The sequence below is a fragment of the Crinia signifera genome, chromosome 11 (assembly GCF_055691185.1).
Source record: "Crinia signifera chromosome 11, ASM5569118v1, whole genome shotgun sequence".
Classification (NCBI taxonomy): Eukaryota; Metazoa; Chordata; class Amphibia; order Anura; family Myobatrachidae; genus Crinia; species Crinia signifera.
In genome coordinates, this window is record NC_139227.1 from 76,158,005 (window position 1) to 76,185,987 (window position 27,983).

Genomic DNA, 27,983 nt, shown 5'->3' on the forward strand with positions numbered 1-27,983 from the left:
GAGGGGTAAGGTTGATACTGGGCCCCCGGCAGCAGTGTAGCGCATCGATAGCCCCGCAGACACCCGGCGCCCACACTTACTCAGCGCCTCCCCATGACTGATGTCTCACTTGCAGATTATTGGAAGCCTAAAACCTATTTAGATTTGCACATATGTCAAAGTCGCTTTGATGTTTTATGATTTGGATTTGTCTGGGTAGCGGGTTTCTCCTCGTAGCCCACTGCGAATTCTCTGATTAGCGATCCACGCTGAATTAGAAGTAGAAGGATTCACCATTATAAGGTATAAGTAATACATGATTAGAAAATGTCTTAGGGCGGGATGTATTAAAATACATCGCCGCCCTTCGCCGACCCCCGCCGCGATGCTGCCGCATCTGTACTAACATATGCGGCTGGCATCGCGGTGCGGTGACGGAGGCCCCCCGCGATACCTGTACTCTGGTGTGCGGGGGGTCTCCGTCATCTCCCTGCCGCCACGCTCTCCCCTAACGCCGGGGACAGCTAAGCATGCTGTCCCTGGCGCCTCCTCCTCCCCCCTGCAGCCGGAAGGATGTCCGGCTGCTTCACTAGGGGAAGGAGGGGTTTACCTTCCAGGGTCCAGGAGGACCCTTCAGGAAGGTAAGCCAGAGGGGGGGTCGGCGAGGCAGCGGGTTTGCGTCGGCAGCGGCGGGCGGCGAAAAGAAGCCCATAGGCTTCTATAGGGTATCGCCACCCAAAGGTGGCGATACCATGCCCTGCGGTATCATTTTTGATACATTGGAAAATGCAGTAAAACCGGGGTTTTACCGCATTTTCCATTTGATACATCTCGCCCTAAATGCTTACAGCAAACTGTATAGTTTGGAATATAAAGAAATGTAATAAAACAAGTTTTTTAAATTCCAGAGAAAACAAATGGTGTTTTTTTTACACTCAAATTACATTATTTTAGTGATACTGAAATTTAAGGGATTTTGGAGCAGTTTTTATGGAAACCCCTTCATTTACATTTTTTTAAATGTATTAAAAGATAAAATAAATAAAAACTAGTGGGGGCTTTGTTATTTGAGTTTTATTTTTTTTAAATTATACCTGTCCTTACCTACACCAAGGGTCCAGTGTCTGGTAAGTATAATCAGTAGTGTGGAGAGTGGGGGCGGTTGCGAGGTAGTGGTGGGGGAACCAGGCGGAGCACATACATATTTTGTGAAAAAATACTCCAAAAAGGCTGTGATTTGGATTCACATTCAATAACTGATACATCTATGGGATTTGTAATCAATGATCAAATTGGGGATTGGGACGATTTTATTACATCTACATCTGGGATGCGGATTGTGATAAAATTGCCCTCAATAAGCCAGCAATTTCCAAATCTAGGACCTGATTCAGTGCTTGCACGTTGAGGCGCATGTTAGTACACAAGACTAAAAACGACAATTTGTATATTGTCGCACCCATTTCCCACTAGGCACATATATAGGGGGTGACACTTGCATGGGGAGCGGCACAGCCTGCTTACTTGAACAAGAGCCCTACTTGGCCATTGGCCAGATGATGACAGGTAAAAAAAATGTGTGTGTGTGGGGGGGGGGGGGTTGTCATTAAGACTTATTTAGTTGTCCCCAACACATGCTGGAGATGTGAGAGAGCGGTGCGGACCCCTCTACACATCTGGTGGGATTGCCCTCCCCTTCAGACATACTGGCACAAGATTATAGAGGTGACCAATACCATTCTCAATGAAGACCTGCCCTTTTCTCCCAGCTTTTGGCTATTAAATCTGGTGCATAGGCCCTACTCCCGATTTAGGAAAACGTTGCTCCGACACATCATTAGTGCATCTAAGGCTATTATCCCTGTTCATTGGAAAACAGGAGTGCTCCCCAGCCTGAAGGTGTGATCTGCCAGGCTAGACCACTACATGTCTATGGACGATCTTCTTTCATCTTTAGTGGGAAAAAATCAATCCTTTACGGCCACCTGGTATCCGTGGTTGGCCTATAAGAAATAGGACCACTACAAATCCACCTTTAAAGAGTTGCCCCCAACTGTGTGATCCCGACCTGACCCACCCCTAACAAGTGCTGTCTATTATAGGAAGAGAGTTCCCCCATACCCCTTTTTACATCTGGCCTTTCTTACTTTTATTTCTTATCTCTTTTTTCTTCACTACTTTCTTATTCGATTATTTCCCTTCTTATATACATACTCTACATTTTCAGCTTATGAGTCTGGGATTGAAACACTTCCTCAACTATGTGAGTGAATGTTTTGATTTCCTTTTAGTGATACAAGGGGTGACATTCTATGCTTTGCGCTAAATGCGCATGTTTTTTTCGCGCACCACATCGCCGCAAATCGCCTTTTTTCAATTCGCACTTTTCAGTCAAAATGCGCATATTTAATGTGATGCGCATTGGAAGCTGAAAAGTGCGAAGAGGGGCGATTTTCGGCGAAGTGGTGCGCTGTCTTTAGTCCTGAAAATGTGCGATTTTCATGTCTGAAAATCGCACGTTTGCAGGACAGCGCAAAGTAACAAAAAAAAAAACGAGCGCGGGTCCCCCGCCAGAGTATAACCAGCCCCGGGCTCACTGAGCCGGTGCTGGTGACATAAAATCAGGGTCCCCGACAAATAGGGGTCCCCTTGATTTCATGAAACCAGCACCAGGCTCAAGGTCCGGCGCTGGTTCCCAAAATACGGGGGACAAAATGACTAGGGGTCCCCCGTATTTTAAGAACCAGCACCGGACACAACCAGCCAGCAGGGTAATGCCACAGCCGGGGGAAACTTATTATATAAGCTCCCGTGGCCAAAGCATTAACCCCCTGGCTGGTCAGCATGGGCAGGGGTCCTGGGGAAGTGGGGACCCCCCCAAATGAAGGGGTCCCCCCCCTCCAGGACTTACCAGCCCATGCTGATAGTCCGGGGCTGTCCCCGATGCCCCTGGGCGGTGGGCATCGGGCTGATGGCTTGTGTAAAAAAAAAGAATTAAAACTATTGTTTTATACTGGCGAACTATGAGTCCCAGCAAGCCTACCCCGCATGCTGGGACTTGGAGAACCACAAGTCCCAGCATGCGGGGCATTAAAGGACCCGCTGGCACTTGTAGTTCTGCAGTACAAAAAATAGTTAACAAAAACACACTGACACACTGTAAAATAAAAGTTTAATACACACAAAACACACACACACTGATACTTACCTACCTTGAGCCCGTAGGTCGGTCCCTGGGTCCGTCCTCCGGGGCTCCAGGGCAGAAGAGTCCGGTTCCGGGGCCTTGGTCCTGGTTCCGGGGCTGGTCCTGGGGTTCCGGGGCTCCTGGGCTGCAGAATCCGGGGTCCGGGATCCAAGGTAGTCCCCAGGGGTACCTAAGGAAGCAAATCCAACTCACCTGGTCCCCGGCGACGACCTCGGAATTCTCTCCGGTGACAGCGCTGCTCCCATCTGGTAACCAGCTCGCAGGACTTTGACAGGCGCAGAGATGTTTCCTCCTCGGCGTCTCTGCACAGAATGATTTCTTGGCCAATCAGGAGCCGAGAAAGTCGGCTCCTGATTGGCCAGAAATCATTCTGAATACAGACGCCGAGGAAGTAACATCTCTGCGCATCTAGAGCAGAGATGTTTTCTCCTCGGCGTCTCTAGTTAGAATGATTTCTGGCCAATCAGGAGCTGACTTTCTCGGCTCCTGATTGGCCAAGAAATCATTCTGTGCAGAGACGCCGAGGAGGAAACATCTCTGCGCCTGTCAAAGTCCTGCGAGCCGGTTACCAGATGGGAGCAGCGCTGTCACCGGAGATAATTCCGAGGTCGTCGCCGGGGACCAGGTGAGTTGGATTTGCTTCCTTAGGTACCCCTGGGGACTACCTCGGATCCCGGACCCCGGATTCTGCAGCCCAGGAGCCCCGGAACCCCAGGACCAGCCCCGGAACCAGGACCAAGGCCCCGGAACCGGACTCTTCTGCCCTGGAGCCCAGGAGGACGGACCCAGGACCCAGGGACCGACCTACGGGCTCAAGGTAGGTAAGTATCAGTGTGTGTGTGTTTTGTGTGTGTTAAACTTTTATTTTACAGTGTGTCAGTGTGTTTTTGTTAACTATTTTTTGTACTGCAGAACTACAAGTGCCAGCGGGCCCTTTAATGCCCCGCATGCTGGGACTTGTGGTTCTCCAAGTCCCAGCATGCGGGGTAGGCTTGCTGGGACTCATAGTTCGCCAGTATAAAACAATAGTTTTAATTCTTTTTTTTACACAAGCCATCAGCCCGATGCCCACCGCCCAGGGGCATCGGGGACAGCCCCGGACTATCAGCATGGGCTGGTAAGTCCTGGAGGGGGGGGACCCCTTCATTTGGGGGGGTCCCCACTTCCCCAGGACCCCTGCCCATGCTGACCAGCCAGGGGGTTAATGCTTTGGCCGCGGGAGCTTATATAATAAGTTTCCCCCGGCTGTGGCATTACCCTGCTGGCTGGTTGTGTCCGGTGCTGGTTCTTAAAATACGGGGGACCCCTAGTCATTTTGTCCCCCGTATTTTGGGAACCAGCGCCGGACCTTGAGCCTGGTGCTGGTTTCATGAAATCAAGGGGACCCCTATTTGTCGGGGACCCTGATTTTATGTCACCAGCACCGGCTCAGTGAGCCCGGGGCTGGTTATACTCTGGCGGGGTACCCCGCGCTCATTTTTTTTTTTTTTTTAACCCTTTGTTTTATTTTTTTTACAGCAAAACCCTGCACAGAACATTGCGATCTGTGCAGGGTTCTGGCTAATTCGCCAAACAGACCCTGGTCTGAAATAAGTGCGATAATTAGGCACCTAAAAAATGCGATGTGCAAATGCGCATTGCATTAAATAAGCGACTTCTATACTTTTGTATTGGAAAACATCTGGATGCGATAAAAATGCGAATTAATCTCGCACTTTTACTCAGCATACCTTAACGCACATAATATGCGATTTCAGTCCCTTAACGCATCACATTAAATTGGCGATTTGAAGGAAAAATGCGATATCGCCATTTTCTGCTCTAATTAACGCAAAAAAAGCCAAATCGCATCCCATAGAATGTCACCCTCTATGTCATATGCAATGAATATAAGTTGTGACTTACTGTAAATGCTCTTTACTTTTTTAATGTAACAGTGTCACTTTGCCCCACAAGTATCACAAATATGATGTGTATTTTGTTTTTCTTGTACTTCTGAAAACTTTCAATAAAAACGTATTTGCAAAAAAAAAAAAAAAAAGACTTATTTAGTTATTTTGTAACATGAGCGGGGCAATGGTCAGTAAATTCTGATGGTTTAGTGAGGGGGTCAGGTTAGTATTGCTTTGGTAGTCAGGAGGCCCTAAGATGATGTGATGGAGGCACCACCAATAAATATGTTCCTAGTGGCGGCCTAACCCCTAAAATCTATGGGATTCTGGATGACAGCCCGACGGTATTCTGACGGTCAGTATACCGACATCGGAATCCCGACTTTTAAATACCTGATAGTCATCCCAACAGACAGAGGCGATTCTCCTTGACCCCCATAGATGAAGAATAGAACCTGTGGCGAGCACAGTGAGCCATCGAGCCCACAAGAGGCTTTTTTGTGTTCGTGTACTGGTGGTCAGGATTCCAATGTCAGTGTACTGACCATTGGAATCCCGACTATCGGCCCTCATACCACACCCAGTTCTCTGCTGGGGCAGCACAGATGGTGTAATGGTTAGCATTACTGCCTCACAGTGATGAGGTCATGGGTTCAATTCCCACCATGGCCCTAACTGTGCAGAGTTTGTATATTCTCCCTATGCTTGCATGGGTTTCCTCTGGGTACTCCGGTTTCTTTCCATAATCCAAAAATATACTGGCAGGTTAATTGGTTAGACAAAATTAACCAAAGAGTAAATAAGTAAGTAAGTTTAATTTATATAGCGCACTTTCTCCAACAGGGCGCTTTACAGACATTATAACAATGCACACAATAAAGAGGTCAGGGGTGTCCAAACTTTTTGCGACGAGGGACAGATTTGGTGAGGTGAAAATGTGTGGGGTCCAACCATTCAGCCTGACATTCTTTGAATCATTAATCACATGACTTTATGTCCCCCAGCGTGCCCCCATTCACTGTATGTCCCCCAGCCTGCCCCTTCACTGTATATTCCCCTGCCTGCCCCCTTCTCTGTATTTCCTCCAGCCTGCTCCCATTCACTGTATGTCCTTCACTCTGCCCCCTTCACATTATATTCCCCTGCCTGACCATCCTTCTCTGTATGTCCCCCAGCCTGCCCCTCCTTCACTGTATTCCCCACATTCACTGTATGTTCCCCACTTTGCACCCATTCACTCTGTCCCGTAGCTTGCCCCTCTCCCCTTCTCTGACTGTCCAGGGGTTGGACGCTCACTCTCCCGAAAGCCGCCAAACACATCTCATTGTGGCGGCCGGCACCTCCTGACTGCTGCAGACAGCAAGGTAAAGGCATGCTCATGGGGACCCCACCTTTAGTGTCCTGTGCTGTGCCTCCTGTATCTGATGCTCCGCCCGCTTCTGGCTGATGGCTATGGGCCACTTAAAATGATGGCACGGGCCGCAATTGGCCCCCGGGCCGGACTTTGGACATGCCTGATGTAGGTAGTACAGTCACAGACAAAAGAAACCCTTGAGCACACAGTAAGCATAATGCATTGTTGGTGCAGCATTTTTGGTAATAATTTCCATGGGTTGTGTACTCTACTCTGACAAGGTAACAGGTGCGGCAGCCCTTTTAGGCACTCTGCGTAGGATTACACTGGGTGGAATAGATTACCCCTAAAAGAAATTACCCAAAATAGGAGATTTCAGTGTATACTCAGGCCCATGTATTTTTCATCCCAACCACAAGTGCACCAGATGAGGCAGCCATGGTAGGCGCACTACGAAGGTTACACTGTAGGAGGCGAGTGAATGTGTGTGTGTGTGTACATGTGGTGGGGAATATACATTGTAAGCTCCACTGGGGCAGGGACTGATGTGAATATTAATATATTCTCTGTAAACAATGTTTGTGCGCTATATAAGAAACTGTAAATAATAATAATAACAAATCCAGCAATGAGTGCCAAAATGGCTGCAGCAGGGTACATCGCCAAATCAGGCCCATATCCTCTGCTCAACTATGCTATTTTATAACTGTACAAACAGTTTTTTGTTTTACAGCATACATGCCAACTTTTTAAAACTCCTCTCGGGGAGAAGCCCGGAGAGGAGTGAAAGGGGGGTGGGACGAGGCTAAGTTTCAGGAGCGAGGCTGACGTCACCAATCCCCGCCCCCACACCAGGCAGCCGCATTAATTTGTGGGTCTGTGGATGGGGGGAGGGGCTAAAATGACACAAAATGATGCGATTCGCATCATTTTAGTCCTGCCTACTCCCCGCCGGCCCGCGAAATTCGGCATTTTATACCGCAGGGAAGGGGGGGAGCAGGGGCTGTGGCAAATAATGTGGGAGACTTACCCTCCTTCCTGGGGGTGGGGGGGGGGGCGGAAGGGGTACCCGATTTGCGGGACCCTCCCGGCCATTCCGGGAGGGTAGGGAAGTATGTTTTACAGGATGTTTGTTTCTATTATGCAACGGATAAATTCTTGTTGACGTCGCAGTTAGCTGTTTAACTCATATCTGTTGTGCCAGAGGCAAAAAATTACAACAACCAGAATGGTTAGTGTCAGACTGGTTCTGTGGCAGATGCATTTTTCTGATCTGTTACCCATCTAATAACATTATCTATTTCTAGCCTGAAAATTCATGAGATTTATGAACTTAAATTAACTGAACATTAAACCCAGTGTTGCCAGCCAACATTAATGTCTACTTGTTTAATCGAATACAGTAGTAATTTGCATCTTCCAAATGACTCTTGTAAGAGCCTTCATAAAGGTAGAAATAAACTTTATTATACCCCTTTCTATTAGATTGGGGGGTCTCCCAACTGCCACCCCCCGCAGTGGGACAATGCCTGCCGCGGGTGGGGACAGCAGGACAGGACCCGAAAATCGGGACTGTCCCGCTGTAATCGTGACAGTTGGGAGGTATGGATATCATAATATTCCCACTCGATGCGGCTAGCCCCACTCTTTTTATGGTTGTTGTCATGCACCTTCATGAACTTCTTTCTCAGGGTCTTCAATTTATTAACAACTTGCTGTTGTGTCCGGATTATGCCTCTGGCTCCAAGCAGCTTTGCTATGTTTTTTTAAACAATTGCATCTTTTACTATGCCAGTGATTTGGCGTTTTATCTCCTGCTCACCCCTAATGCTCAGGAGCTCTCTCACTTATTGGTCAGTCCAGGTAGCCATGATGCCCATTCCATACTTGCCTACCCTCACAGAATGGGCGGGAGGGTCCCGCAAATTGGGTACCCCTCCTGGCCCCCCGGGAAGGTGGGCAAGTCTCCCTACTCCCCCCCCCCCCCCTTCCCTGCGGTAAAAATTTCCGAATTCCGCGGGTCCGTGGGGAGGGGGCGGGCTAAATGATGCACCCCTCCCCCATCCACGGACCCGCAAATTAATGTGGCTGCCGGTCGTGGGGGCGGTGCTTAGTGACATCAGTCTCGTCCAGCCCCCAAAACGGAGCCTCGTCCAGTCCCCCATTCACTCCTCTCCGGGCTTCTTACGGAGAGGAATTTTCAAAAGTCGGCAGGTATGGCCCATTCTGCTCTGAACTGCCGTTTTTTGTCCGGTCCGGTATTTCGGGGTTTCTTGTCAGGGGTCCAGTTTTTATCTGTACCCCTTCCAACTGCCCCCCCTACAGCCAGACACTGCTGCCTGCGGGTGGGACAAAAATGTCCTCTGTCTTTGCTTCTGAATGCATAGTAAAATATTAAACTTTCTACATGTTTTTGCAAAGTGTCCTGTCCAACATGGGTACACACGCCAGATATTTACCAACATTGTAATTCTCCTTTCTGGGAGAATCCCAGAGGAGACGTGCAGGGAACTGCAGGGACAGGGCTCTGATACATAGTTGCCTACCCTCCTGCATTCTGCAGGAGACTCCCTGAAATAAGAGCAATCTCCCTCTCTCCCTCATTAGTCTAGCAATCTCCTTCATTTCACCTAGCCCATATTACACTGTTACATTTTTGAGCAATAAAGGAATGAGAGATAGATACATTTACATTGAATCATAAGTACCATTTCCCAGCACTTTATCAAGTATAATAACTCTTGCTAACTGCTTTGGGGCTCATCTACATTTGGATATAATTCATTTTAAATTACACTCCCACACTTCTAGGTGCCACGTTCACAGTCTCTTTTGAAAGTCTCTCCATATATGGAACTAGACACGCCCTTTAGGAGGAGCATGACATGCCCCCTCAATGGGGCGCTGAGCAAAATTCTACTACCTACTATAATCTCCCTGAAACTAGTTTTAAAAAGTAGGCAAGTATGCTCTGATATCATCACTGTTGTGACCACGTTATAGCTAACAAAAAACACATCTGTTTAGAGTTTATACATGCTTGTCACCCATGAAGACTCATGAGACCTGCAGTTACAAAGAGTACAAAGAAAAAGTAAAAACTTAAAAAAAGATATATATAGATACATAGATAGATAGAGAGCCTATAAGATTTTTCGCTCTGTCCCCTTTAAATGATCATGCAGTCATATGATAAGTCTGATGCTGTGATTTTGTCGATAGCATTCAGGCATGTCCAACTATGGCCCTCCAGCTGTTGTGAAACTACACATCCCAGCATGCCTTGCAGTAGTTTTAGCATCTCCTAATAGCAAAACTGTGACAAGACATGATGGGACTTGTAGTTTCACAACAGCTGGAGGGCCAAAGTTTGGACATGCCTGGTACTTGATTCCAACAAATATGAATTAAGTTGAATGAATATAAAATCTCCACTGATTAACTTTTTTGAAGGTTTTGTAAAGTGCAATGGAACTTGCTCTGTATAATAATAATGTTATTAATAATAATAATAATAATAATAATAATAATAATAATAATAATAATAATAATAATAATACTACACATGTCATCTAGTGGCTGCAGACTTCTGTGCTTATAAAATAATAATAATGAATAGAAGTGCTAAAAATATTATTCTTCAAACAGAATGCCTTTTACTTTATAAAGACACGGTATGGTACAGAATGCTGCTAGTAAATGTACATCCAATCCTTGTTTAGTTACTTTGTATATAACTTCATTCCTATGGGCGGAACCTTGCGTCACCATGTTAACCATTGCAGCCAATAATCCTCGGTGCAGAAGCATGGCCCGAGCGTCCTCAGCACCCCATTGGCTGAGGGGAAGGGTAGCTCGACCCTCTGGTCCCTGATAGGCTCCTGCTCACAGTGACACTATAGGAAGAGGAGACATGAGGAGATGTCAGGATTTAAAGGGAAAGTGAGTACGGTGACAGGCAGGTGGCTGTAAGGAGTCTGTCCAGCAGGTACGTGCTGTGTAGTACAGGAAGAGTGTGTAGTAGGCAGGAGGTTTTACAGGCCGTATTCACAATTCAGTGCTGTAGTGTCATACCTGACATAACATATCGTGCATATAATCACTGGTGGCTTTCTATCTACAGGTTTCTTAACAGGAGAGGGGTATTCCCCTTGTGCCTAGTCCCAAGGTATGTCTGTAGTTAGTATCCCCTTGCATTGTGCTATGCTGGGTTCTGTAGTTCTCAGTGTCCTATTCTGTGTCTATGAGTAGTACATGTCTAATAGTACGACATAAATCTAAATCAGAGCCTGCACATCTCTGAAATCTATATGGTTACACACAATAGTCCTATATTGTTGTGGTAATTTATGTGTATAATTACATACACAGTGCTGTCTACCTGCATAATGTATCTATATCTTGGTGCCTATGGTGCATGCATGTAGCCTTTTTGCCCCATGTTCTTTTATAATTGGTTTATAGCTCTCTCCGTATATAATTCATTTATTTGTTCATACAAGTGCATGTTTGAGTGTATTAGAGTCCAGACTATAATATACAAAAATAATGTGTGTGTGTGTGTTACAAATTATAATACACATATATAATATATGTGTAGTATTATGGGGCCTCAGTAGTTGCGTATATTGTACTAGTTTGTATGTTATAGTCTGATGTCTGTGTAACTGTCCATATAAGTGGGTCATCATCTATTCTGTCCCTCTCTGGACAAATGTGACCTGTGCATGATGTATAGGGATTTGGTTAACATCCAGGCGGTTAGGATACCAACGCCGGCATCCAAACTTCCCTCACAACGCTGGCACCGGTACCAGTGGCGGATCTAGACTTCTCTTCTAGGGGGGGCGGTTTACTGTTTAAACTTGACCCTCCCCCTCCAGACCTGACTCCTCCCATTGTAAGACTGTCCCCCCTAATAATAATAAATGTCAAAGAAAAAACTCTGCATGGGGGTCTGCATTGCAAACACACTGCATGTGCAGCCGGACACAACAGCAGCCGTACATGGCGCACACACAAGGGACCAGGCTGTGGCTGCTCCCGCTCATCAGTCGACTTCATTCTGAAACTGGGCACACGCCGGGCAGTGCTGCAGACACAGCCCATTCCACACTGTCTGTGAGCAATCAGGGTTGCAAACCACCGTATTTACAGCCCAACAGCCAATAGGACGGCAGGATGGGGAGAGAAAGCCCTGCTATATCAGCTACTGGGTGAGAGAGGCGGCGTCTAAGTTTTAAGAAAGGGGCATACAGACGTGGCGACCCAGATTTTGCCTGAGCCGCCTGCTTAAGCACGATCACTCAATACACATCGCGGTGTGCTAATGGGGACTTTGCCTATTTTTAATAGACAAAGCCTTGCAATGTAGCGGGAAAGACAGTGTTTCTGTGGGCGATAGCGAAGCGCGGGACCGCGCATTACCATCGCTGCAGGGCATACAGACAGAGCGATCAATTCTCCATTCTTAAGCTATCTAGTCAGCTCGCTTAGAAATGGGTCTGAAATGGCCCTGTGTGTATCCCCCTTTAAGTTTAGGCTGTGGTTTTGTTGTGTTCTGACTGGTATCCTGGCCGCCGATCACCCATATGTATCCTTATGTATATGTAGTCCTAATAGTCTTCTCAGTAAAAACTTTCCACAAGATGGTCACAGCTGGATGGGTACATAATCACAGTTATCAGGATGCATTGGCATCCTGACAGTCAAAATCTTTATGGATTCTGGTAAAGGCCCCCTTCCACTGACTAAGGGGAGGTATCACATGCCGTACCTCGCATGCAATGCCCCGTCAGGATCGCATATAATACATCGTATGCAGTCCTTTTGCATACAAAGTATATTATGCGATCCTAGCAAGAGCTATGGGCTGCCATGAAGATTCTGCAACTGCGATCACAGGAAAATGACATGTCATGTCGCAGCAATGCATCGCAGTAGCATACAAATTTGCCATATCGCACAAGTGGATGGCTGGGGATGCTTTTGGGGTTTTGGTTTCACCTGCCTTGAGGCAGGTGAAACCAAATCCCTGATAAGCTGCAGGATTTTGCCCTCGGTGAAACAATTGCCTACCGTCAATAACCATGGGTAATTGGTACCGCACATTATTAAGTCTCTGTTTTACTTACAGCTTACTCCTTATTACAACTCATTCTCACAATACAACACAAAGCGGTACATTTACTAAGATGGGAGTTCTATTTCAGATGGGATGTTGCTATCGGCAACCAATAAAATTCTATCTATTATCATCTAGAAGGTGCTAAATAAATAAGTAGATTCTAATTGGTTGCCCATAGCAACATCCCATCTGAAATAGAACTCCCATCTTAGTAAATTTCCCCCAAATTCCACAATCTTTTATATTCTATCCAGAAGGTGCTGATTAAATAAGTTGAATCTGATTGGTTGCCATGGGCAACATCTAATCTTCAATAGATCCCCCATCTTAGTAAATATATCCCTCAGAGTTATTTGGCACATAATCATAATTTTTCCTGTGCAAAATGAAAGCCTGGGTGACTCTCAGTATTGTGTGTACAGTATAGGCTTGTGCCATTCATTGTTCTCTACAACATCAGAATAGGGATGGCCATCCACCATCGATAATTCAAAATCATTGATGGTTTATGGCTGATGTTGAATACTTTTGCCATTTATGAGGGAGAACCAGATTGTTTCCCTCCGTCGATGGCACAGCAAAACCGATGTTTTGCTTTTGTTTATTTTCTAAGTGCCAGGAAACAGAGCATAGCTCCACCCCTCGATACCAGCGAAGCCCCACCCCCATGTTTTTATTGGCCAATCAGTCAAACAAAATGGATGACAATCGATGGGTAAAAATATTGATGGTCATCCATTGGATAGTTTCACACTATCGATGGCCAGTTGTCCTATTGCCATCGATGGCAAAGGGAACCATGGCCATCCCTACATCAGAATAATTGAAGTTACTATATTTTATACTGTATGTACAATGAGCGCATATCATACTTTTGTCATGTAACACAAAGCTGGTGCAGTGAGTCTTCTTTTGGACACAGTGCTGCTCTCGGTCCCATGAATACCTTCGCTTGAGGTACAAAGGTTGTAAGACTTGTTATCTATACAAGCACATGGGTTTTGTTCTGATGGTACAATGATAGATACAACCAAATACAAGGTGATTACACTGCAGTCTTGTGTAATTAGAATCCAGTGGCACAGTCCAAGAAGATCAGATAAACTTTTCCCTTTCAAATAAAACCATCTGATGTAGGATAACAGGTTCTGCAAACTATGGACTCTGTACATATAAATTATGTTACTGATTAGTGTCCAATGTAATGGGGCTCACACACTGGGTGATTTCAGGGCATTTTCTAAAGTGATCCGACTTCATTTGACTAGATCGCTTAGAAAATGCCCATACATCACTCTGTGTGTAGGGGCCACAGCGATGCAGGATAAATCTAGTAAGATCGCTGGTCAGGGTCAGTGTTCTCACCGAAGAACACTTGCCCTGACAGATCACTTAGCACACATCGCTGACACTTGGATCAGATCGTTCAGCAAAATCTCTGTGTGTAGGCCACATTACTCGTACATGTCCAGATTTGTCAGAGAGGCTTCATTCTACTGCGCTATCCCTGTAGACAAAATCTAATTATTGTTATTATATATTTATAGACTGTCACAGCACCATACTGAGAATAATTGTCATTCCTATTGGAGCAGCCCGTCTAACACACAAACACATTAGGGCACATTTACTGTAGATCATCATTTGTATTGTCCTGAGGACGGGGGAGACCCCGAAACGTAGACTTTAGGAATAAAGCCTGTCCTTTCTTCACCTCATTGAAAGACCCTGAGTGCCCAATTCTTCTCTGCCTATATCTACAAGGGGCTATATATATAATTTTTTTTTTTTTTGTTGCAGTGGTGCAAATAAAGATGGCAGACCAGATTAAAACCCCACGGACAAAGGAACTGGAATTTGGTGGATCTCTAGGTAAGAATACATGTGTGTGGGGAAATAGTGGCCAGTCTTACATGACATGTTTTCTTACAGTTTTATTGTTCCTCTATGTAGGTGCCTTCCTGCTTATGTTTGTCATGCCTGGAACCGTTCTCTTCCTCCTGCTGACGTGTAACACCAATGATGCCAGTGTGTTGCGAGTGCCCGGTCCACTGCCCCCACTGCAGTCCCTGTGGAACCCAAATGCTCTGATTCTGCTACTAAGCTGGGTGGCTCTGCAGGCAGTGCTGTACATTCTGCCTCTGGGAACGGTACCAAACCTTCTTCTGTAGAAAACTGTCTGTTACACCAATGGATCTCCATCTTCCAGTGTCTGCTTATAATGTGCCTCTTCTAAATAGGGCTCAGATTATGTGTGTGTGGATCATACTCTAGTCACCTTTGTGACATTCATCCACTCAGACTCTGAGTAACGTTTTGTGTGTGGTCAGAGTTTGTAAATGGGCATACACTCAAGGTGATTTCAGCCCCATTTTTTTAAGTGATCTAACTAGATTGCTAAGAAATGGAGCACTGATCCCTCTGTGTGTATGCCCTGCAGCAATGGAGATGCACGGTCCCTGTTTGCACTGGCTTTCGTGCTAGATGGTGAGGCTTTGCCTATAAACACTAGGCAAAGTCCCCCACAGCATTGTGGTGTCCATTGCGGGTGCACAGTGATGTATGCTAAGCGATTGTGCTTAAGCCCGACGCTCAGCACAGAGGATGGGTCGCCCCGTGTGTATGGGGCTAAGGGAGCATGGATGCTGCATGCTTTAGAACACCGGTCTCAAAGTCTCTCCTCAGGACCCCACACAGTGCATGTTCTGCAGGTCTCCTCACAGAACCAAGTGAAATAATTAGCTCCACCTGTGATCTTTTAAACTTTGTCAATGAGTAATGAGCGCACCTGTGCACCTGCCGTGTGACCTGGAAAACATGAACTGTGTGGGATCTGAGGGCCGAGTTTGAGAATCACTGCTTTAGAAGATGGACACCCCAATTTACTTATTTTCTTATAATCCTGCTTCTTGGGGTTTCATTCCTTTCATGGATAGATCCATAAAATAGTTCAGCATCAAAAATACTTTTTTTTTTTGTCAGACCTGTGCTTAGATCAAGCATGTCCAAACTATGGCCCTCCAGTTGTTGTGAAACTACAAGTCCCATCATGCAGTGCCACAGTTTTGCTATTAGGGAATGCTAAAACTATGGCAAGGCATGCTGTGACATGTGGTTTCACAACAGCTGGAGGGCCATAGTTTGGACATGCCTGGCTTAGATGCTAAGGTACTGTAGGTAAAGGGTTGTTTTAATATTTGGATTATGTGCACATTTATTTATATAGAAGTGCACCATAGCTCATGTGTAAACAGGGAATAGCCACTAAATTCACTTTCTTTTGCTCCTGACGTACAGTTAAATATTTTGACCATGATAAACAATATCTGATTAAGTTCTAACGTTAAAGTATCAGGCACCATGCTACTTCCAGCCCAGATAAGGTTGGGGGAGGAGCTAGCTGTCATGTCCAGCAAGCACCACTCTCACTGGACCATACTGTGCGTAGTATTATCTCCATAACACCATAAAGGAAGGGGAAACCACTTCTGCTACATTCCGCATTAGAAACATAGAAACATAGAATTTGACGGCAGATAAGAACCACTTGGCCCATTTAGTCTGCCCCTTTTTTTAAACATGTTACCTCAAACCATATTTGATCCTTATTTTTTTGTAAGGATATCAATATGCTTATCCCAAGCATGTTTAAATTGTACTACTGTATTTGCGTCTACCACCTCTGTTGGGAGGCTATTCCACTTATCTACTACTCTTTCTGTGAAAAAATTCTTCCTCGCATTTCCCCTGAATCTTCCTCCCTCTAGTTTCAGTGCATGTCCTCGTGTTCTGCTGCTCCTCTTCATGTGAAGAATGTCTCCCACCTGTACCTTGTTAAAGCCCTTGATATATTTGAAAGTTTCTATCATGTCCCCCCTTTCCCTTCTCTGCTCTTAAGTATACATGTTAAGATCTTTTAGTCTTTCCTGGTACGTTTTGTGATGTAGGCCATGCACCATTTTAGTTGCCCTTCTTTGTACAGTCTCTAATGTATTTATATCCTTCTGGAGATATGGCCTCCAGAACTGAACACAATACTCTAGGTGAGGTCGTACCAATGACCTATACAGTGGCATTATTACTTCTTTCTTTCTACTGCTGATACCTCTCCCTATGCAACCAAGCATCTGACTTGCCTTCTTCATTGCTTTGTTACATTGCCTAACTGCTTTTAAGTCCCCTGAAATAGTGACACCTAGATCCCTCTCTTCCTCAGTAGTTTCCATTATAGTGCCATTTATACTATATTGAGTCTTTGGATTTCTGAGACCCAAGTGCATGATTTTGCATTTTTTGGCATTAAACTGTAGTTGCCATTCTCTTGACCATTTCTCTAATCTGCCTAGATCCTCAATCATTTGTTTTACCCCTCCTGGTGTGTCTACCCTGTTGCATACCTTTGTGTCATCTGCATTGTCAAATTACTCTTCACTTGGCTTGTTACAAATCTCTAAATGAAATCAGTGGGCCTGATTTAGAGATGTATGCTAATGTGCTGTGAGTGTGTACGCATCAACTGTGTGAAAATACTGTTTAATATAGAGTGAACTTTAGGCAGGGTGTCGCCAGGGGAAATCTATCTAAGCTATTTAACAGGAAACCTAACCATAAACCTGCTAAGTGTTGCAGGTAGATTCCTATATTTCTTAAGGTGCGATTTTTCGGCCGATTTTGATCTTACCTGCTGCAGGGAAATTTAGAAGATACAGCTAAAGATCTGTGGGACTTGGGTCTTCGTGGGTTTTGGGTATTTTGGAGTTGCGGCGCTCCGTCGTTTTGCATTTGGGTGTTCAGGTGCACTTGGGCGCGGTTGGGTATTTGGGAGTTGTGCGTTTGCATGCTCCGTTGTTCAGGAGCTCAGGGATTTCGGTGTTTGGGTGCATATGGGAGAATCAGGCGCTTGTGGATTTGGGTGTGTTTACGCGCTCGGGTATTCAGGCGCTCATGGATTTGAGTGTTTGGATGTGTTCACATGCTCGGGCGCCTTCAGGAAGTTGGGTACTTGGGAGTTCTGGTACTCAGACATATTTGGGTGCATTCGAATACACAGGTATTCAGGTGTTTGAGGGCGTTCGGATGCTCAGCTGTGCGGGTATTCTGGCATTCAGGCGATCGATTGGGGGGGGGGCATGTGGGGGAGCGACGACGGCACTCACTTACATGTCAGTGGCATGCACTGAATTTTCCGGGGGAGCCAGCGAAGCTCAGCTCGGAAAATTTCTAGGCATACTACGGGTACAAAATGTTACTGAAATCTTAAGATAAATCTTTTTCAAAATGTACTTTTTGCACAATATCTTTTGCATACCCTCCAACATGACCCATTCCATTCGGTACACAATGCTCTGTTCCTGGACATCCCTGGTAATGTATGATTGTCATCACCTGTGTTGAAACACCCTTCTCTTCAATTACCTAGTTACACACAGGTGCTGGTAATCCTACATTACCAGGGAAGTCCAGGAACAGAGCATTGTGTACCGAATGGAATGGGTCATGTTGGAGGGTATGCTTTTGTCCAGGACTGACAGGAAGTTCATGGGAAATCTTAATATAAATCTTAATATCATCAATCTTTCTAGTGTGCTAGATGCTGCAGGTACTCGGGGGCTACAATATTTGTTTTTCCTGCTTTCATGTCATAATGTAAGTAACTTTTGCCTATGATGTTACTGGTTCCTGGACATCTACATAGTTATGATATATATAATTTTTTTATTTTTTTTTAACAGATAACTGAAGGAATCACTTTGAGAGATAACACCCGTTTGAAGTACAAGATAAATGGTAAGTTAAAGTTCACACTTGCTGTACTACACAAACATGCATTATACATATCACTAGCACACACCAGGCAGTGCTGCCATCACCTGTAGATCATTGTCACTAATATACAATATAACATCATTGTCACAGTTCTTCTGGCCGGCTTATGGGAATGTCAGTGGGTGGGCTGTGCACACAGCCAGATATACCAACATATCTGCAAGATTTATCAGCTGTGGTGCTGGCCCGACCTGATCTGACTGTGAATAATGTAGTTCAGACATTTCTGTTGTGCACCACCACAGCCAATCTACAAATGATATATTGTTCAAGTGCGTAGCAGCAGATCAATAGGAGACCCTTCTATTAACTCAGAGGTTCCCAAACTTTTTTGAATCGCGGCACCCTAGAGTATCAGAATATTTTTCAGGGCACCCCAAGGCGAAAGTTTACCAAGAATAAAAAAAAAAAAAAAAAAAACAATGAAATAAGTTGTGCTTAAATGTCATCCTTAGGTCCAGTTATGTGGTGAGGAACACGATTCACTTCTGTTTCCCCACATATTTTATAATTGGAAGCACTGATTTTTGCCTGTTTCATTGGCCATAAATAATTTGAATTGGTTCTGGACCACCAACCCAAGGCACCCCTGCAAGTGCTCCGAGGCACCCCGGGGAGCCTAGGCGCACAGTTTGGGAACCACTGTATTAACTGATTGGAGCTGACTGGCATGTTTCTGATTGGTTGGTCTCAGGCAGGGCCAGACTTTATTGGCCCTTAGAGGTCTCTTAGATACCTCACACTTAGTTGACTATTGGAATAGTCTATTTAGACTGCTGGATATTGTTTTGAAATATCCCTGTCAATCTTAAGCCACGGCTTTGTTGAAATTTAAGTACGATGAATATTTATGAAGGAGAGGTTTATACTGAAAAGAACAATTCCATTGTGCATGTGTGTTTGCTATACAACAACTCTCTGAACTTTGTCTCTCTCTCCCTGCAGCTTTCTATGCCTTCCTTGTGAGTGCCCTGCTGGCAGGAGTAGCAGTGATGGCGCAGTTACCCCTTTCTTATGTCTATGACCACTTCCTGCAGTTTGCTGTGGCTTCTGGACTCTTATCTCTGACTCTCAGCATCTTCCTCTACATCAAATCTCTGGCTGCTCCTGAGTCTGCACTGGCCCCTGGTGGGAATACAGGTATTACCAATAGTGCAATTCTGCTTTTATGCACACTGATAACATCTCAGTGACTGTGTACATCCAGATAACACTACAACTCACTGGAGCTGACAACTACAAGTAACAAGTGCTAATTAGTACAAATCAACCATTACACCATTACAACAATCTAAGTGGCATCAGAGCAATGACCGGTACCAGCTGATAAAAAAAAAAAAGGTGCTGGTAACCTGGTGCTGGTAACCTGTGTATCTCTAATAGATCATTTGGATACATAGTATCATTTACCAAAGTTGCTACATGTTTCTTTTTCTTTATTGCTCAAAGTGTCACAAATATTTGCAGTAGCTTTTTCTACTGAACTCTATTTTGACAAATAAGCTTATGAAATGTATTCTACCCAAGCAAGGGGACATATATTTATACCCTGAAAGGTGTTCTTCTAAGGAGTGTAAATATTATATGTTTTGTGTGTCCTTATTTATGTGTGTGTAATGTATAGAGTTATTTTATAAAGAATAAATAAAAGGTAATGGTGTGTACACACTTGTACAATTTGCATGAGATCCAGATGAGATTTTGACTATATAGTCAAAATCTCATCTGGATCTCATGCAGAAAGTCTTGGCTGCATAGACTATATAGTGCAGATCCGCACTATATAGTCTAAATTGTATACATAGTCTAAAGTCAGAATGGCTGCCACGTTTGTGTGTGTGTGTGGTGTGTCAGTATACCGCACATGCATGGCAGCATAGTAGAGGCACAAAAGACGTGAGGAGTCTGAAGTGACTGACAATTTGTTCAGACTCCTTAGATCACTGACTGAGATTACAGAAGTTATCAGCCTGACTGTCAGCAACAGAGTTGTGACCCCAGGCTAAGATGGTCGCAGTCCACTTTGGGGTCTGGACTCGCAGCTTGATCTAAAGAAATGGGTTGTACACAAAAAAAAAAAAGCAGAATTTTAGTCCTCCAATATGGGCCATTTTTTACTCCTTTTCACGCAATGGCCCCGATGTGATGCTGTAAACAAATTCTGAAGCAGTGTATCTTTTTAGCTGTCAACATAGGCTGACACGATACATTTTATAGCTCTGTGCCATAAGTTTAATAAGAAATAAACTAACACAGGCTCTTAATTTGGAGTTGAGGGGAATTATCAAGCACAGGTTTAATGACCATTTTGTGACCGGAATAAATATGGAAATTAGAAGTCACATTAGAAGATTGTGACTTGTTGGCAACTGCAGTCTGAATGGCCACAGATCATTGATATATTTTACAGTAGGATTATAATAATATATTAATGACCGTTTATATTGTTAACTAGATCTCATTTTACCCAATATTTTTTTATTCTGCTCCCTGACTAAGGCAATCCCCTTTATGATTTTTTCATCGGACATGAATTGAACCCTCGGATTGGCTCCTTTGACCTGAAGTACTTTTGTGAACTTCGTCCAGGACTCATTGGTTGGGTGAGACTTTGTATACACTTGTCATACTATCTGACTCCGCCTCATTTGTTTCATGTTCATTGGAGAACATACAGGATTTATTTTAAGGGACGTTTATTTAATCAATGTGATTTTAGCGCCCAGAATCTCCTTGCTGTAAAAGTGATGTGCTCAGAGTGGAAGCTAGACTCCTGTGCATCTGCAGCGGCCATTGCTGAGACGGATTCCATAGGACTACAGCGGACTATTGCCAGCTTTAAATAGACTTAGCTGCGGGTGCCCAAGCTCAGGAATACTTCACGTTCCAGAGCTTGGTGAATTGAGCAGCACCACATCCCATATAGACACTTATGGGGGTTGCAGCTAGATTTGGGAATGGAGGGATCACAGCACTTATTGGAGCTGTCTATTGAGATCCATCTGTTATACATTAGGGTGATGCTAAATATGTGGGAGAGTCTATCCACAGGCATTATAGTTAACAATATAGTCAGCGGGTGGCCAATATTAACCCTTTGAGTGTCAAGTGAATTTGACCACATAGGTGTGACAGTTGCCAAGCAAACATTTTTTTTCCCATCATAATGACATGTAATGTTTACCTTTTTTATATAGGAAATATTCGTTTTACACAACATTCTTTACTTGAATTTATATAACAAATGTGAGCGACGCTGGCATTTTAGCGGATATTTTGCACATCTCTCACAGATGTTGGCACTCAAATGGTTAAGTGTACACACTGACCAATTTCGGTAAACGATATCATTCAGTGACGTCACCTGGACCCGCTGAACATGTGGGTCAATGGCTATATACCGTATTTTTCGGACCATAAGACGCACCTAGTTTTTGGGGAGGAAAACAGGGTGAAAAAATATTCTGAACCACAGTGCCCAGGTGCAGTCACTGCCACCCAATGCCCTGGCATAGCACTATAAAATAATAGTGGACAGTGGTTTTACAGCAAGTGTGGTATTATACATAGATTCATGAGATGAGAAGCCCCTACAATAACCACATGCAGCAACTGTGCATGTACACATGGATAGGGAGTTGAGCAGGGTCACAGGCACAGAGGAAGTGGGGTAGTGGGGGACAAGGTGTCACATACAGGGGGCTCAAACAGGGGGGTGGTGGTTACAGCGATCCTTGGGCACTCACCAATCTGTGAGGAGAAGCTGCAGGGTAACAGGGAGGCTTGAGGATCCAGGGACAGAGAGAAGGCTCCAGTACCACAGTGCTGCCCAGCTTGGGGGACTTGGAAGAACAGATCTGCTTCGTGCACACTGTGGCTGCGGGAGGTGCTGCTTCCCCATTGATTACACCCCTGCCGTGTTCCTTTAAACAGCGCTCCAGACGGGAAGCGCTTAGCACGCTGCGCTGCTCTGACAGACACTAGAGGTCATACAAACCTCTAGTGTCTGTCTCATGTGCAAGACAGCAGCCATCTTTGATGCGGCCACCACATACAGAGACTACGGCACCGGCTCCCCTGTCAGCGCCGCAGTCTGAGGAGAAGGGAGCTGGTGATCATTCGGTCCATAAGACGCACATAGTTTTTCTCCCACATTTTTTGGGAGAAAAAGTGCGTCTTATGGTCCGAAAAATACGGTAGTTCATTAACAAAGCACGTGAGCAGATCATTTACAATATTGAGTGTACACACTAGAGCAGGCATGTCCAAACTATGGCCCTCCAGCTGTTGTGAAACTACAAGTCCCATCATGCCTTGCCACAGTTTTGCTATTAGGAAATGCTAAAACTATGGCAAGGCATGCTGGGATGTGTAGTTTCACAACAGCTGGAGGGCCATAGTTTGGACATGCCTGCACTAGAGGATATTGTAAAAGCTATACTGTAGTTTAGAAAGCCCTTTCTGAGCGATATCTTTTACAATACTGTCTAGTGTGTATGGTCCTTTATAATAAGGCAACTGTATTGAGCAGAATGGTTTGGGAGGCAGAGACATTCTTGGAATGAATTGAAATTATTCTGTTGGTGCAGTTGAATGAATTGGTGAGATTTTGCTGTTGTCAATCTAATACAAAAGCTTGAAATGCCAATGATTGTCTCCAGGTGCACACAAATGATATGCAAACTGCTGTAATTTGTGTATGAGAACAGAAGGAAGAACTGTACCAGCCAGACACAGCACTGCATGTTGGGAAACTGCAGCTAAGAAAGCTAGAATAACATGAACAGGGTTTTCCTCTCTGACCTATTACCTCTTACCTTCTAGTGTTTGGTCAACCTGTGCTTCATGATGAAGGAGATTGAGCTGCGTGGTTCTCCCTCCCTGTCGATGATCTTAGTGTGTGGATTCCAGGGCCTTTATGTCATGGATGCTTTATGGCATGAGGTAGATCTTCATCATTTATTTACTTACAGTTCCTTATAGTGCAGCAGATTCCGTTGCGCTTTACAATTCGAAACAGTGATAAAACAAACTGGGTAGTAACAAACAGACATAGAGGTAGGAGGGCCCTGCTCGCAAGCTTACAATCGTCTCCATTCCCATTTATTATTATTTTGAGATTGCTACCATTTGTATACTGTATATAGTTGATCATTTTGGGGCTGATACAGAGTTTGGTGTTTGCCAGTTTGGGTATTTTGTGTGTGCCTGTGTAGCCTGGGGGTTGGGGAAGAATGGTCTAACACAGGCATGTTTGCATGAATGTGGCTCATGCAGACCTGCAGAAACATGCATATATGCCAGATCGTTGTATGCTCCCCTTTTTCTACCTCATGTAAGAAAAAGTGAAGAGCAGAAAGAGTACAGGGAATACTGATGTTGCAGGAGAGATGAAGGGCCAGATGCACTAAGCTTCAAAAGTGATAAAATGGAGAGTGATAAACAGCCAGCAAATCAGCTCCTGCCTGACATTTTTCAAACCCAGCCTGTGACATGGCAGGTACGAGCTTTTTATTACTCTCCAATTTATCACTTTTGAAGCTTAGTGCATCTGGCCCAAAATACTATATTGCTAAATCCTGTAGTGCCAAGATGAGTAATGATTGACTCTTTTGTCTACTGACAACACAGTGGCATTCTACATAACCTTTGTGTGTGTGTCTTCTACAAAACAGCTTGTTTCTCCTTACTTCGTAGGAAGCGATCCTCACTACCATGGACATCGTACATGATGGCTTTGGCTTCATGTTGGCTTTTGGTGATTTGTGTTGGGTCCCATTTACCTACTCTCTGCAGGCATACTTCCTGGTCCGCCACCCACAGGCACTGAGCACAGCGGCTGCCATCGCCATTGTGCTTCTTAATGGTACAGTCTCCTCATTTGTTCTAAGTTGTCTTCCCTGAACAATCGTATTTTGTTTCCTTTTCATTTAAGATGATTTATGTGTGAAATGTAAATATATGGGATCTGCTATTTAATTCTTTTTTTTATATAAAAATATATATTTTCTTTGCAGGATTCTGGTATTTATATATTTGAATCTATAGACACATGTATTTGATTAGAGATTTGCCTAATTAATGTCCCTCTATTCTCACAGCTGTCGGATACATTATTTTCCGTGGCTCTAACTCGCAGAAAAATGCATTCCGAAGAAATCCTGCAGATCCGAGCGTGGCTGGTAAGGCGTGGTTGTGCTGGAAACACCATACTAACCCATTTCAAAAGTGATTTTTATTTATTTTCGAACCATTAAACACATTTCCATAGTACATCCTAAGCTTTATATTCCACACAGGGTTCAGTGTGTGGTGTGCTCTGTATAATACTCATATAATGCATGGTTATTTGAGTTAGCGTTGCTTTTCTATCAGATTAAACTAGTCTGGCAAGGCTCTATTGATCTCTCATTAACAAGGTATTTTCTCCTATAGAACTTTACAGACTGTAGTGCTGGAAAACACCCAGATTAGCAGTTTCTGAGAAACTGAAACCACCCTGTTTTACACTAACAATTTTTCTGCTGTTAAAATGTGTTTGATCATAATTTTTGCCTGCTCTGGTGCCAGGTGTTTACAACAACTGAACCTCTTCATGCTTTATCCATTGAGTTGTTGCCACGATTGGCTGATTTAGAGTTTTGAATTAATGCGCAGGTGTTAATATATGTACTTAACAGTAACAAAAAAATTGTAATATGCTATGAATTATTGATTTTAGTACTTTGATAAACTATAGATGACGGCTCCTCTCTGCTCAGTGTACATTGGGCTCCACACTATGCACTTTAAACTATAGGAAACAAGTTCTAACAAATATCTTTCTTCGTTTTCCAATAATTGGGCAGATGTATGAAATAGCGTTAAGTGCAGAAATGCAGTTCACGCTAGTTAACTGGGGGGGGGGATTACGTTTACCAAACGTGCGCTAGTGACAGCCCGCCGAGTTATACTCGGCGGGGCTGTCCCCTGCAATTCCCCCCAGTGAATAGTGACCGGGACTGGCTCCGGTGTGCACACAAGATCTTGTGCTAGAAGCGAGATCTCGCGCATGCGCATTACAGCCGGCTGGGGATCGCCCATGTGCAGGGTCGCCAATAAGGAGAGCTGTTAAAGCTGGGCATAATGGCTCTCCATATTGGCTGGGGGTGGGGTAATACATTAGGGAGTAACGGGTGCCCGCTTCTCCACGATAAGCAGGAGAAGGGTAACCCATTATTTAACAAGTGTCAGGGGCAGATTAATACATTTGCCCCAATGTCTGGTATGAAAAAGCCCATGCATGATCTTCTGTAAAGGTCCATACACACTGGGCGACTATGCCCAGCGTGTACAGACAGCAATGGTCATTTACATCGCTGGGGGGAAAGCTGGTGAGTGCATGCACACTGAGCGGCTTTCCCCCTGCCCAGCAGGGGAAGGGTGGCTTTGCATAGCACAGTACTATGCAAAGCCGTCCCTAAAGCCGCTCATCTGCTGGTAATACCAGCAGATGAACGGCTTTCCTGGCGATGATGCGGGAGTGCGCAGCAGCACTCACTGCTCATCGCCGGGCCATACACACTGGGCAGCTTTGAGCTGAAAGCCGCTTAAACCTGCAGCTTTCAGATCAAAGTCACCCAGTGTGTATGGGCTTTAAGTCTCTGTAGTAGGTCTAGGACTTTGCATATTTTGTACAAGTAGTCTTGCTGTAGAAAGGGCAGCCTACACTAATGCGCCCTACACATAGGGTGACAGAGAGGAATAAGCATTCTGAGCGATCTGTCAGGGACAGTGTTCTCAGAGAACACCGGCCGTACGTGATTAATATCCAGTGTGCTGGATATTAATCCCCGGGCGATAGTGACGACCGGGTCTGTGCATCGCTAAGGCCTCTACACGCGGAGCGATGTAGGGCAATTTTCTGAGCGATGTAGTTAAAGATTTCAGAATATGACCTGACACGGCTGTGTGTGTAGGCCCTATAACTGTTCAGTTGCAAATTTAAAATGTAAAATATAAAATTTCACCCAGTGCAGTGATTTGTCTAATAAAACCCAATATTGCATGAGTTTATTTCCTTTACGTCTGCTTAATGTTTGATTTAGGGCTTGAAACAATCCCAACGGCAACAGGAAAATGTCTTCTTGTATCTGGCTGGTGGGGTCTTGTTCGCCATCCAAACTACCTAGGAGATTTAATTATGGCTCTTGCCTGGTCCCTGCCGTGTGGTAAGTTAGTCATTGTTTTCATTTAATTGTAGAGGAAGCTAATTTAGTTTAATAATCAAATACATCATTTGCCTTTATTGTTTCCTGCAAGACCCAGGTTCAGTGTAAATGGGTCCAAGGTGTAGTTCAGTGGGGTCAAACGCACAGGCCAACATCTGTTGTGGAAATACACATCCCAGCATGCCCTGCCACAGATTTTATATAACTGATTGTTAAAACTGGCAGGGCATGCTGGGATGTGTAGTTCCATAACTGCTGGAGGCACATGAGTTTGTCACTACTGGTGTAGTGTAACCTAGGTTTGATACATGTCCATAAACCTGGGTCTTTAATAACACTTTCAGACCACACTCTAGACCCGGGTTATTTCCGTGTCCTTGGGGCCCCAACACGGGTCGAGGTGCGGTCTGAAAGGGCCACCTCGGGTCGAGCAAAACGGGAGTTCAACCCTGGCAATGACCAGGGTTGAACACGGCTCTGACCCATGTCAAGTGCAGTGTGAACGGGTGCCTAGGTCGAGCGACCTGTCCCGTTCACAGTATGGAGGAGGCAGTGCTGTCAGCTCTAAGCGCTGCCTCCTCCCAAGCCTCCAGTAACACGCCGCCACTCAGCTCCAGCTTTCAGACCACAAATGCTGTGACGCTATGGAGATGGGACCCGTGTCTAAATCCCAGGTGCATCCTGGCATTTGCGGTCTGAAAATGGTATTAGTGGAAAGTGGTATGAAAGAATATAAACTTCTCGCTGAGCAATTTCTCAGTCAGCTGTAGGATCCCCAGCATTCTGGTAACCAGGGAAAGGGGAAGAATGATTATATTTATATTGTTCCATTATTCATGGTCTTCTCTCTCTTGTGCTAGGTCTCTCTCACATCTTACCCTATTTCTACGTTCTCTATTTCACCGTTCTTCTAATTCACCGCGAGGCAAGAGACGAACACCAGTGTTTGAAGAAATATGGTTTGGCTTGGCAGAAATATTGTCGGAGAGTCCCTTACAGAATATTTCCATATATTTATTAATCGATACATGATGGTCCCATTTCCTACTGTTGCAGCCCTAAATTGTTGTTGTTTTTTATGGAAAATGTGCTCCTTGGTGAGAGGTAGGAAGGAGCGAACAGTGTAATATTTTATACAAAAAATAAATTAATAAAAAAATGGCAAAACTGAACAAATGTCTTGCTAGATGAAGACTCATTTTGCAACAAAGGGGTAAATGTATGAACGGTCATTATGGGGAGAAGTGGTATCAGTCCTGTTATCTGTGCTGACAGCGATTCTCACTCATGTATGTAGCCCAGTGGTTCCCAAACTTTGGGCCTTATTTTGGTTCATTCTTTCGGACAAAATCCTTCTTAGATGGGCAAAACCATGTGCACTGCAGGTGGG

General features: G+C 44.7%; 1 protein-coding gene across 2 annotated transcripts; it reads left to right on the forward strand.

Moving 5' to 3' along the window:
• The first annotated feature begins 10,323 nt into the window (after window positions 1-10,323).
• TM7SF2 (transmembrane 7 superfamily member 2) lies at window positions 10,324-27,767 on the forward strand. Of its 2 annotated transcripts, XM_083165041.1 has the most exons (12): window positions 10,335-10,418; window positions 10,554-10,598; window positions 14,358-14,429; window positions 14,511-14,707; window positions 18,290-18,344; window positions 19,329-19,523; window positions 20,883-20,986; window positions 23,208-23,327; window positions 24,081-24,249; window positions 24,485-24,565; window positions 26,471-26,593; window positions 27,454-27,766. In XM_083165041.1, the coding sequence occupies exons 3-12, from the start codon at window positions 14,372-14,374 to the stop codon at window positions 27,612-27,614; spliced, it is 1,263 nt and encodes a 420-aa protein (XP_083021167.1). In that variant the 5' UTR covers window positions 10,335-10,418; window positions 10,554-10,598; window positions 14,358-14,371; the 3' UTR covers window positions 27,615-27,766. The 2 variants fall into 2 exon arrangements, with proteins under 2 accessions (XP_083021168.1, XP_083021167.1); XM_083165042.1 differs by lacking the exon at window positions 10,554-10,598 and having other exon boundaries at window positions 10,324-10,418; window positions 27,454-27,767.
• Window positions 27,768-27,983: the final 216 nt, after the last annotated feature.